At 58.4% G+C, this 12,869-nt stretch overlaps 1 protein-coding gene across 2 annotated transcripts in view; it reads left to right on the plus strand.

Moving 5' to 3' along the window:
* LOC117652661 (lachesin) overlaps positions 1-12,869 on the plus strand; it is an 85,131-nt gene that overhangs the window by 49,851 nt on the left and 22,411 nt on the right. The window contains exon 1 of one of the 2 annotated variants that reach the window (XM_034397753.1): positions 11,647-11,761. The exons of the other annotated variant lie outside the window; for it this stretch is intronic. Coding sequence (XP_034253644.1) covers positions 11,701-11,761 — 61 coding nt within the window. The 5' untranslated portion in view covers positions 11,647-11,700. Of the gene's footprint in view, positions 1-11,646; positions 11,762-12,869 lie in introns of those variants that run through there. 2 annotated transcript variants of the gene reach the window in all.

Consider the following 12,869-nt stretch of genomic DNA (forward strand, 5'->3'; position numbering starts at 1 on the left):
GCCTGTCGGCAGGCGCCACTGGGATGAAACAATAATCTCTTGTGCTCCCCGCGCTTTGAGCGGCAACAGGTAGGGCTGCTGTCGGCACGGCGGTGAGGCTGACCACTCGACGCGGCCACGCCACGCTGCTTGCACGGTCCGTGCCGTGGGCGGGGCTGCTTCTTCTAGCGTCCGCCAAATCCAACTCGCGTTGGCCCCGCCGCAGCGAGCCGCAGCGAGCCGCAGCGAGCCGCAGCGCCCTGAATGGAGTGCAGCCGAAACTAATTACCCGCAGTGAGACACGCGGTGGCGCAGCCGGGCGCAGCACCGCAGCGCGGGCTGCAGGCTGTTTGTTGGGGTGCCTTTCTCTGCCGCCTGCGCCACCAGCGCCGCCAGCCTCGCAGAATGCGGCTATCGGCCCAGCGATCTGAATGGCGAGGTGGCTGCCTGGAGAGCCAAAGCCCGCGGCCCGGCCGCCCCGCCCCACTCTACCCCACGCTGCACAACGGTGGGGCCCAGCTCGGCATGCTTGAGGCCTAGCAGCCTCTCTGTGCTGAAACGCAGCAACGGCATCTGGTGGCCAATTAAAAGTTTGAAGCATCGCGATGGAGCACGCACCTACACCGGTGTCTCCCCCCTCCCTCCCCAACCCCACCTGGCCCCCGACACCGACCCCGAGGCCAGGCCAGACTCAAAACACCCTCATCAACACCCCGGCCCCCGTGCCCGAGATCCAGCACAGGCCTTCGACGGAGGAGTGTGATCCGTGCTGGTTGGATTCTCATGCCCCTGTCTCGAAAGCAACATTAATTCTCCTCGCGGAAAGGAAAAAAAGTTCGCGCCAGGTCAACTGGCACTGTGTACCTCTGTGAAGCCGATGGCATGAAGCGCCTGCTCGCTCACCGCCAAGCGCGCCAAGTGCCGATCCGGGCGGCCAGGCGGCGCTCCCTCGGTCCGCCTGATTACCCAGAGCGGCGGCGCGCTTCAAGGTAGATTAGCGCGCGGTGATGTGCTTCGGCGTGCCTCGGGTGCTTCGGCGTGCTTCGGGTGCTTCGGGTGCCGCGGCGTGCCGCCCCGTCCGCAAGGCCGCCCGAGTGGAATGGAGTGGCGCGCGGCCTCCTTCACCACGCCGCTGCAATTACCGAACGCCTCAGCCGATACAGTGTGCGTGTGGGCTCCCTCGCGACTGCAATTCGCTTACGGCATCAATGATGGTGTAGTAAGCAAATGATAGTGGAGGGCTTTGCCAGGCTTGGCTGCGCGAGGAGAACGGGACTGTGCCTCGCAGGGAACACACGGGATTCCTGCCACCGGGCTTTGCTCACCCAATACCACCACAAACTCAAAGTTTCATTACGTTATTTGAGTTAAAAATTTCTCAAGTGCTTCTAGAAAAATGCCTTCTTATACTTTTGGTGAATGCTTTCAATGGTCTGGAGCGTACCAAGGGCAGTTTCATTGTGTCGTTAGAACGATTGTGGTTTGCAAGCACGATTTTAAACGACGCTCCTGTCTTCTCTGTCACCTTGCAGGTGCCGCACCCAATGCGGGCTGGCGTGATTCTGCTGGGCTGGCAGCGCTGGCACCGCGGGCACCGCTGGCGCGGAGACGAGGTAATTGCAGAGTGAACAGGGAGACGTTCGCTTCATTGGCTAAATCCGGCCTATACCCGGTCCGGGCTTTTGTGGCGGCACCCTGCTCCGCAGCGCCATGGCACCACCGTCCCCCTCCCCCACAGGAATAGACACGTCAGAGCAAGCAGCGGCGGTGACCGCCGAGCAGACGGAGGAAGCGCCCGCAGGCGGATCCTCTTTTATTGCTTCCTCTAATTTTTAATGCACTGCTCATGTATTCAAATGAATGAAAAGCCGGGTGGCGGTGGAGAGCCTTCTCTCGGGACTTTTTTTTCGAGTCACAGATGGCAGTGCGCAACTCTTCCCTCTTGTTTGCGGTAACGGTGGCGTTGCACCGCTGCGTTGCGAACTCGCTGAGACCAAGGGGCGCCGCGCTGCGGGCCAGCAGCGCGGGAGGAGAGGCAAGGCTGGGCAGGGCCCTTTGGCCATCAGGAACACTTGCGTCTCGACTGCTGAGACAACCGGCGGCACCTTCAAAGGCACGCGACATCCGTAGCGTTGTATAACTGCGAGCGAAGGAACAAGACGGAAATACAATATAGGTCGCTTGTGTTTGTGACTCTTCTCGTTGTGATAACTTTTTAAAATACATTTTGAAAAAAAGGCGCGTGTTTAGGTACATCTAGATGGCTACTTTCCATGATTTTCCCCTTACTCCCTGCTTTTGCGCTTTTCCCGCTTTCCCGGAGGCGGCCTAGGGGGCGGCTCCACTGCCTGCCCAGGCCCCCGGGGGCGGCGCCACGCTGGGGACTGCGCCGAGCCGCCAGGTCTCCGAGGGCGGCAAATTGCTTGCATATTTAGTGGCGAAGAGAGATCGCGCGGTGGGCGAGCCTTGATGGTCCCAAAACAGCAGCGGGTGCGGCGCAGGATGGCGTGGCGTGGCGTAGCATAGCAAGAGCGGCCAGCAACCTAAAACTTAAGGCGCACCCTGTCGCTCCACTAGGACTCCGCCAAGGCTCCTCAGACCCGCAGCGCGTCGCGTCGCACCGCCTCGTGCCGCACCGTGTGTTGTGCGTTTCGTTCCGACACAAATTGGAAGAAGAAGCAGAGCGTGGGTGCGGCGGGCTTTTGGCAGCGATCCCCTTTGCTGGACCGCCCTGCATCAAACGGGGGTGGCCCACTGGCCCTGCCTGCCCAACCCACCCCACCACGCCACGCTCGTATGCTAACTCAAAGCTCGTCCTTGGACTGTGGGTCGGGCCAGCCAACGGCCCGCCAACGGGCAGCGCCACCGACGTACGGCGGCCAAAACATACTGTGACACGCTCTCTTGAGTCCAGTGGGCACGCCCCCTCACTTTCGGACGTAGATGGGCTGTGACGAGATGGCGCCGCGTGGCGACTCCGGGTCTGCCTACGCAGTTCGTGACCTTCTCCGCGAGGAAGAGGAACGGTGGTGATTTGCGCGACCACTGCAATCCGATGGAGTGGCGGCATCGGCGGCGCGGCGCGCCCATTCACTTGTGCACTGCCCAACATGCAGCGGGAGCAGTGTCATCATACTCACTCGACAATGTGGCCTTTCAAAATAGATTTGTCCTGCGCTGCGCCGCAGTGCCCCCACAACAAAAAAATAACCTGTCGCTTAAACTTATTTGATCGTCCCTGTAGTTAAAGTGGCTTCATCGTAGCGTCGGAGCCACACCGCAGTCCATGCAAGGCATTCTACGCGGCACCTTCTAAGTGCGCTGTGAGTCGATCTAGAGGACCACGAGGGGAATGCGCTCGAACGAATCGGAAAAAGAGATCCGGAGTAACGACAATGGAAGATTGATAGTCACCGAGTGCCTCACTTTGAATACGGAATGGCGGGGCAGCCGCGTGCTGGTGATAGTTGGTGCGAAAATGACTCGACTCCCATCTTTGTCCCACAGACAGACGCCTCGCGGGAAAGCGGGACAAGGAACAAAAAGAAAAAGGGAACGAAAAGTAAACTCCATCACTTGACTTGACACCAGCGTGTCATTTTGCAATTCAAATTCAAGCCCGCCATCCATCGCGTTCTAAATCCCGCTTGCGTTGACAGAACGCCACCACTTCTTCCGGGGGAAAATGATTGACCCGATGCTGACGACGCTCCGAAAGGAGCGATCGGGAAACGGGGCAAGCAGGCGGCAGCCAGCCGGCCCCATCCCGGCCCCGCCCGCTCTGCCATTCGATCGGAAAATAATAAAAAGGACGACTTTACTCGAATGTCACGAGGCCACAACGACCGTCTCCACCGCGCATATCGGGGACGAGGACACACACACAGGCAGAGAAAGAAAGGCTGATACAGGAGGGCGACATTAGGAGAAAGCAACACTAAATCTCGACCACTTAGTCCCATTACTCAAGTAAGCGGACGAGACGCAGGCCGGACATAGACGGATAGCAGCGACCACCACTATGCGCCTCGTGTGAGATGTGAGGGAGACGCCGAAGGAGAAGAAGAAGGAGTCAGAGAGGAAGAGGTCCGAGCGTATGGTTACGACGCGGAGGGGGGGAGGGGGAGGGCACTGCGGCGCCGGTCAGGACGTATCGGGGCCGCGGGATGGGCTGGGACCAGATTGGGACGAACGTTGCCAGATGCCGGCATCTCTTTCTCCCTACTGTGGTAGTGGTGGTGTTGCCTCTGGTGTCTCTATACTTCGAAGCAACCCAGTCGGCCTTGTGTGTGTTTGTGTGAGTTTGTGTGTGTGAGCTAGTGTGTGTGTACCTTGTGTAGAGGGCGCTGGTGACTTAATACGGCAGTGTCTGTCGCATTGCATTTCCCAATTTGCCTGCAGCACCCCATCCAGACTCGCAGTAGTGCGTCTCGAGAAAGTAGAGAGTACAGTGAGTGCGGTCCCGGAGAGCAAAGAACGGTCCAGAGCTACCGCCACCGAAACGCTGGAGACTCTCCGAAGAGAAACACGGAACCTTTTAGTGATGTTTGAACCAAGTACGTAATATATTGTGCAGAAAACTGCCGGTGTCCTGAGCTGGGTCTACCCTCTGCAACGGAAAAGAACTCCGGAACAATTCGCGTACACCGCAAGGCGAATAGACTAATAATTCGATAACAGCCCTCGAAAGGGCGCCTCGGTCTTGAGGCGACGAAGGCTTTCCTCGGCGCGTTTTGTTCGGCCGGCGGAGGCGGCCCGAGGGTCGGCCTCCACGCCCCCAGGTACGCTCCAGGCCCGCGGAAAGTTGCTGGCCGCGCGTTAGGCTTCGATGGACACGCCGCGCGGCCAAGCGGCTTCCACTTCCAGACCGTTCCGGGCGGCATGCCGCGGCCCAACTTCCAGTCAGTCATTGTGCGTGTAATTAGCAAAGGCAGTTTATAAGCGAGCGGCCAATGAATAAGTGAGGCGTTGCACGCGCAGTGGTGCTGGGCTGGCAGACTAGACTTTATCCAGGGAACCCAGTCCCAGCAACTGACAGATGATAGAGGTGGTGGCCGAGAAACCCTGAAGAACACCACCGAAAGATAAGTCCCTTTATTGACGGGTAAACACCTGCGAAGAACTTCGTCGGTCACTGGAGGCGGAGGCTCATTGCAATTGACGTGCATTCTCCGACAATCGTAGTAACCACCACCGCCACCTTCACATCGTACTCGCCGGCAGGGTCAATGGACTAATACTGCGGCGTAAATGATGGTAGGGGTTCGCACAGTCTCCGCTGTGATCCCGGCAGCCCCCTCCCTGCTTCATTATTGGAGACAGTCTCTTAATGCGACGCCCCGGCCGGGAGCCCCTCGATGCCCCTCGGCCGGCCAGCTGGGATCACACGGCGCGGCTCGGCACGGCGCTGCGGAATGCCTACTTAACCTTTTTAATTATTCGCGCGCAGACGGCTTGGCTCGGCTTGGCGGAGACCGGCACTCTGATTGCAGCCAGTCGCACGCCGTGCTGTGCCGCGTTGCCATCGTGCGAACTTCACACCTGCCAGCCGCCAAGTTTTGCCTTATTTCGTAAACCGAGAACACTTGGGACGCACGGCAGTGACTTTGCGGCCGCTTGCCTTGTAATATTCAAACGAGCCGTCGCCGTCTGGAGGGTGGCTGCCCTGCCTGCCGGTTGGCCTGGCTGGCCTTGGGCTGCAGGTTGCAACGCTACGCCGCAGCAAGGTGTCTCAACCGTAAAAAGAAACAGTCAATACTCTAGTCGGTCCTAAGTCGGATGGCGTACGTGTTACACACATCGTTGGCAAGTATAATATCGGCATTGTTGGCAGCGGCATTAGGCGCCAACAATGCACCGCCAGATTGTGGGTAACTCATTACCGAAGAGGGAGTGAGAGAGATCCGCTCTCGGCCTGTGCCTTTCCTCACCTGCGACGCGCGCACCTGCTCCAGACGCGTGGCAGCTCCGCGCTAAGGTCGCGCAGGCGGGGCGGGGCAGGCGGGGACCGGCTTAAGGCGCCACGACGTTCGCAAGCCACGTTGTGTCGGCCGGATCATACAAGTTTGCGAATAAACGCCCCTCCCCCCGATTCATTGTTTCCGAAAATTTAGTTGGGGAACAAATAACGAGCACTCGCCCGGCTTCATCACACCTTTGTGACTATTCCGCCTTACCTGCCTGACGGCGTCCTGGCGGCCCGCCTGACGGCATCCTGGTGGGTCGCGCGCCTTTCACTGGCATCGCATCGCGGGCCACTTTAATGAGTTGTGCCGCGCGAAGCCGCGCGAAGCAACTGCAAAGATTAATTTTAGATTAGATAGCGGTGGGGTGGCCGGGGGAGGGGGGGGGGGTTACCGGCTGCTCAGGCGGAGGAGGTGGTACACCTCTCCTCCAGCTCGATGGCAGCACGCCGTCGATCGGTGACGTTTTTGGATTCCCGACGACAGTGGACGCACACCAACAGTAGTTTATTGAGTCTTTTGCAGTGCGGACCGTGTTTTTGCACGGCGGTACCGACACTTTCGACGTCATGCAGCAACGACGGGCTGGAGGCGGGGTGGTGGTGGTGATGGTGGTGCCGGTGGCGGCGGCAGCGCGCGAGGAGGCGGGAAGGTGTCCTTAACGCATGATTAATTACTAGAGGGTAACGGGGTGGCGCGATTCTCGCGGGAGCAATTGAGCATCCAGGTGAAATAGGATACTTGCGCACGTGTGTGCGCGTGTGTCTGCGTGCGCATGGATGCGTGTGACCATGTACGGCTTAAAGGCAATCGCAGCAGTCTTCTGCCATAACTGCAGTGTCCTCTCTGCAGATCAGTAAGAGTGATGTCAAGTAATTCTGAATCGTGTGACAATCGTTGAACGCTTTGTCTCTGAAATCCAATCAGCCGCACTTTGCCACAGTCACCCTTGGGGCAAAAGTAGTGTCACCCTCCGACACGAGCGCCTTGCTGTGGGCAGTGGACCTCGTGCAAGGTGCCGGTGCCTGTGTCCGTGGCACAGCACGCCCCAACAAGTCCAAACAGGCTTCATTTTATTTTTCTCCGCGGCGCTGATGGAGCGGGATGGTGTAGAAAGCGCGCGAGATTCAAATTGCTTTGTTCCATTCTTGTGCTCCCCGCTCGGCCGGTCCCCGTCCCGTCCCGGCGTCCCGGTCACTCGTCCATTAGAAGTGGGAATGCCGCCACCTGCGGCAGCGCCTCGCGGCCCGCGGCGCAGCGGACCGTGCCGCTTGTTAGAACCCCTGGCGCCCCTAGCCGGGCGTGGCGGGGCGGGGCAGGGTGGTGAGGACCCTCGGCCCCTTCCCACGCCGCCGCAGTCTTTTCATTTGATTTCGCTGCAAAGTTGGCGACAACAACAACAACTAAGCGGGGGAAACGCGGCCATCTGACAAACAAAGCGACGATGAATAAGGAAAGCGGGGTGATGACGCCACTGGCAGGCCGTCTGTTAAGTTGCCGAATTCGGGTGCTTCGATTGCAGTGCTCGTGTGTGCCTTGCAGTGTGTGCGTGGAAGTACTGTAATCAAGGGAATTCTAGACTCCGTGACGCAAAAAGGGTGCCAGGGCCTGAGGAATACTGGAATATATTGCCGCCATGACTCTGGTGACATGCAGCGCAAGCAGCGGGGAGGAGCGGCTGGCGCAGACGCACGGCTATGGCTTGCTGAAGGCTGAAGGCGCAGGCCAGGGCTGCGTCGCATGGCCGTTGCTGTGCTGCTGCCCAAGTGGACGAACGCGGTCGGGATCCGATATCTCAAATACCGAATCGGGACGAACAGAGTGGTATAAACCGAAGCCGGTCTCCCAAGTACAGGATGCCTTTTTGGCGCTGTCGTGGAAACGTCGGAAACTTGTCTGAAAGCAACCGCAGTACTCTTTTTTGGTAACACCCACCCACACACGTCAGGTATCATGTCGATTTGAGGAGCCTCCGGCCTTTGCCAGCCGGACGTGTCGAGGGAGACAGCAATTAGCGCACGCCTCGGCAGACACCCTACCCCGCCCCTTCATCCATCACCCAGCCCCTTGACTGCCGAGCGCCGTCGGCATCCACTCTGCCCATTTTGAAAACCAATTATGAAAAACTTTTTTCCGAAAGGTGTTTTCATGTGGGTGGCCGGGCCGGCTGGGGGCCGTCTTAGCCTTAACGCCGCTCTCTCGGTGAGCCCAGCGCGGCCAGCTCCACTCCGCCACCGCACGCGGCGTGAGGCCAAGGCCTGGCCAGGCCTGCCGAGCCGAGGCGATGAGGGTCCTTGGCCACCATTGTCGGAGTCGTAAAATGAGATTGACCCCAACTCCAGTGCTCTCTCTCTTTCTCACTCGCTCCCCCGTCGGGCTGGTCTGGTGCAGCCGTGCCGACCAGTGCGCGCCCTTACAGCCCCACGCGGCCCTGCGCCACGGCCGGCCGCCCAAATGGACATCATTGAAAAGGCATTTCGACGTCACAAGAGATGAATGAAGGTTCCCGGCTGCAGCGCGGCGCGGGGGAGTGAAGCAGGGCGTGGAGCAACGAGCACGCGGACTGCACGTGATTAGGGTGGCCGCCCCTTTTCCCTCTCCTCCATCTCCATGATTGAAGGCAGGTTGGCCCGCTCAGAACAAACCGACACTTAAGTAATTCATTAATTATCTGAGCATTAACACTACTTTCGGCCTCAGACTACTAACGAATCACCAAAATCACCGCCCAACTTATCCAACCATTTCCGATAAGCTGGTCTTATTCCTGTTTTTCTTTTCGACAAATGAAAATCTGAAAGAGTCTTTCTTCGAGAGCGCTGCGCATGTCACAACAAACCGTACAGGGACGAGGCGTGGTCTCTCTGCCGCCCCTTTTCAGCGACGCGATTTCAATAAAAGTCGCCGTGTGAGCCCTCTGGCGGGTCGGGCTGGGTCGGGCCGGGGACGGGTCAGCCCTCGTCGTGCACGTACAGCCACTCGTTTGACTGCCCCTTTTCCGGCCCAGCACGCCACAAAGGCGGCTGTGATCCCGCAGCGCGGCCGCACTGCTGTGAGGCGGTCGATCTCTCGTGGTTGGCAGGGAACATGTTAGCTTGCCACTGTCAACTGTTTTCTATGTACTTTGTTTTTTTTTGACAAAGTTAGTCCTTGAATGAGCACAGAAGATGTGCCACGATTGTGTGTTTCTTTTTTTTTGCGTGTGTGCGAAACGCCGCATCATCATTTCAGGAGTTTGACACGCTCTTTTCACCGTCCTTCCCTATCCTCATCGTGGCCGCGCCCCACGCCAGCCCACGCCCCCTAGAACGCGAAGTAGCGAGGCCGGCGCAGCGCAGGCAGGGTGTATCCCCGGCCGGCATGCTTGGTGGCGCCATCCGTTGGCGCCGGCTGGAAGCTCCAGCGCGCCGAGCCCGCCCACCGCCCGGCCGCCTGCGATTCGCAATCTCCAGGGCCAACTCCAGGCGGCGCGGCGGCTCCCGGCGCTCCAGGACCTGCTCTTCAGCCACTCGCGCGGAGCCAGCCCCCGCGGCGAGCCAGCAGAGCCCCCCGGGGGCCCGCGCGCCACAGTCGCGAACAAGGAACAGGCCCGATACGCACGTCACCACCAACTTGCTCCCGCGTCCAATTTTACATTCAAACTTTTTAACGGGTAGCTTCATGCACTTTTCCAGTTCCGTGTCCCTGCCAACGACTCGTCGACGGCTATCTCCCCCTTCCCTTCGGCTCACTTGACCTTTGAGTGACATTTTACTTGGCCGCCCGGTGGCGTCTCAGGCAGCAAGACACGGGCTCGTATCACGGTGGTTTTTCCCGAATTAAACTCCCTGAACTGAGTTAATCAACCAGATAGAGCACACTGACAATCCAAACGCTATGAGTATAGCGTCAATTGGTGCAATGCAAAAACATTGCACATGAAGTGCAATGCCTTTCCATTCCCATGCATTAGCATAGGGCACTTTCGGGATGCATTGCACGTAAGGTGCAATATGGCTAGCGCAGCGGTTCCCAACCTCGGGGTCGCGACCCCAGATGGGGTCGCGAAAAAATTTCAAGGGGTCGCGGCGAGGTAGCTGGGGTCGCCTGGGGTTGCGGTGGTTTCCCGGCTGGCCCACACGCCGAGCACTGGCGGGAACAACTTTGCGGCAATACTGCTCCCGAACTAAGGCAGATAATCGGACTCCGCAACAAAGGCATGCTAAAGGAAGGTCCAAAGACCAATTGCCCGTTGAGGGAGGATGAAATACCGCGTTGAACCAGACGCAGTGGCTGCTTAAATGCCGCAAAGTTGATCAAAACGGTCTCAAATGTCTGTAAAAAATCGTGTTTTGGGCCGACTTTAAGCAGCCACTGCGTCTGATCCGAGGCGGTATTTCGTCCTCCCTTAACGGGCAATTGGTCTTTCAATTCAATTTTTGCCCCTTTGACCAACTTTGTGGAATCAAACCGATTTGTTTAATCACACGCCCTAGCCAGGGCATGCCTCAGAAAGGACCAAAGGCCACCGCTCCGTGGAGGTAATGCGATTATCCAGCTTCGATTGGACGCAGCCGCCAGCCAAAGTCAGGAAGTAACGATTTCGAGGAGGTGTCATTGTTCTGCCAGACTTCGTAGCAATACAAGTCTCCAACCAAGTAATCCATAAGCGATAAGGTGGTATTCCTAAAACCTTTTTTTGCATGCATTAGCCACATTTCTTGAGCTATAAAAATAACTCCAAATACATTGAAAAACATTTTTATTTTGCATTTTCTTAATATGTCGCAAAATTGTTCAGCTTCTGAATATTAATATCTGGCGCGCACACAGAATATTTGAAGTGCATACCTCAGTGCACACCGACCGCAGAGCGTCACTGAATCGTGGCTTTCCGTGCCAATTCTCTTTGGTTGTTTATTTTCATTTTTCGCCACCGCTGGATAACACATTGCGGCTTTTGTTGGGAACGATAGACGTGGTCCGTGCAGAGCACCCTTTTGAATCGGAGCCAAAGCCACGAGCGAATTCAAGATAACAATCCCGTGCCGTCACGCACAGACAGCGCGAACAGGTAGGCTGCGTTCAGAGCACAAAAATAAAGACAAAATCTGCAGTTTGATACCCCGCGCAGTTGTCTTTTTGGAGACTAGTCACATGCCACGAAAGTGGAAGTCACCCTTAACCTCGAAAACTCGGCCAACCATTTAAATTTTTCTGGGTTGGTGGTTTGTTGCAGCATTTTCTAGAATCGTTTCACTCGCTGTCACTTGCCTGTCATGTGCATGAGACTCCATACCTGTCAGAGAGGCCAGATCACGCAAGAGCTAGAAAGGGTGCCTTCATTGGACAGAAAGCCCCGTTGGCGCGCACAGATTTTACTGCGGCCCTTTCCCCACCCTAATCTCTAAGTGGCGCCCCCACACCGCACTCATTATCAAGTACCCTTAATGCCGTGCCCTGGGGGCCCTGCAGGGCTGCGGGGGCCCTTGCGGCCCTTCCCGAATGAGGCGTATCATTTACAGCCCTCCCGATAGCACCCCCTCCCTCCCCACCACCCCCAGCCTGTAGCCGGCGCGGCGCGCGGCGCGGCGTCCCGCTCAGTCGGGATGCGTCCTCCCCCATGGACACAGCCACGCGCCGCCCCCGGCACCGGGTCACCGCCAGCCCACGGCGCCCTGGCCGCCCCGGCCTCGCGACGCCGGTACGTCCCCGGAGGCCGGCCGTCACCCAGCACGGCGTCCAGCACCACCTGCACGGCGTCGTCGGCGTGCTGCCCATGCTGCCGCTGCTGCTGCTGACGGTGCCCGCCGTCGCCCTGACCGACTCGGCCGCGCAAGGTGAGGGACCGCCGCGGGGAAGTCCCACGTGGACGTCCCACGTGGTCGCATGCTGGCGCACCACGCATGTGAATGTGTTGACAAGTGGTGCCGAGCATAGCTTTTTCGTGATTTGGCGCCCGCTTCTGCATGCCGCTGGCCCTGCCGCTGGCCCTACTGGTGGCCTTGCAAGGCAAGCCGGTGCGACGGAAAGGTGCTGACCGCGCCGGCCGCACTGCGAACTGCATCCCAAGGCCTTCTTTCCCGGCTCCCCTCCACCTGCGCCAACGAGTTGAGAAATTCAGCATTGCCGACTTGTCTACCCTTCGACTTTTAATTAACAAAGTTAATTATACACCGGCTGTGAAAGTTGCGCTTCGTTTTGTTGGTTTTGGGCGGGGAAAGTCGTTACCGTAAACACAAGTCGAAGCGGCCGAGGCCCCCGCCGCAAGTTGTTCCGACTTGTCACCAGGCGACCCCCTTTTGCACGACCGCCGCGGGGCACTTAGTGACTACCTGCGGCCAGCGGGCTGCGGAAGGACAGCTGTTGTTGTTGGCTGCCTGCAAACTTGGCAAGTAGGACATGAATCGATTATGACACCTTTGTCCGCTGCTCGTTAATTGGGTCACAATGCAGAGGCCGGCCAGCCAATCGCAGCGATCGCAGCCAGCGTCATCGAGTCCAACAGGTGACGCCCGATACTGACCGTTTATTGAAACGCCTTCGCGCTGCGGCCAGCTACTGGCCGACGCGGTACGAGGGGCAGAGGAGAGGCCCGACGTGAAAAACTGGCCCAGATTCCAGTGCGGTGAGCGAGTCGCCAGATATTGAATTGGATGACAGTGTCGTTCCTGCAGGCTTAGCACGCGCGGCGCCTTGATGAGGTGCCATTGGCTGCCCCACCCCGCCCCACCCCGCCCGCAGCGGATCATCCCTCTGCAGATATCCCCGCCAGGATTCCGGGAAAGGGGGAAGGTGAGGCGGGGGTGGGGGAGGTTTGAGGTTGCGGTGCTGACAGTTTTTAAAAACCTCGACCCCGAAGGCTTTGATGCTGTCGTTCGCTGCCCCTTGAATATTTCATGTCGCGGTGTGTGGGGTAGCGTGGCTGGTGATCGGCAAAGGGGTAAG

Source organism: Thrips palmi, unplaced genomic scaffold (genome assembly GCF_012932325.1).
Source record: "Thrips palmi isolate BJ-2018 unplaced genomic scaffold, TpBJ-2018v1 HiC_scaffold_10, whole genome shotgun sequence".
Taxonomy (NCBI): domain Eukaryota; kingdom Metazoa; phylum Arthropoda; class Insecta; order Thysanoptera; family Thripidae; genus Thrips; species Thrips palmi.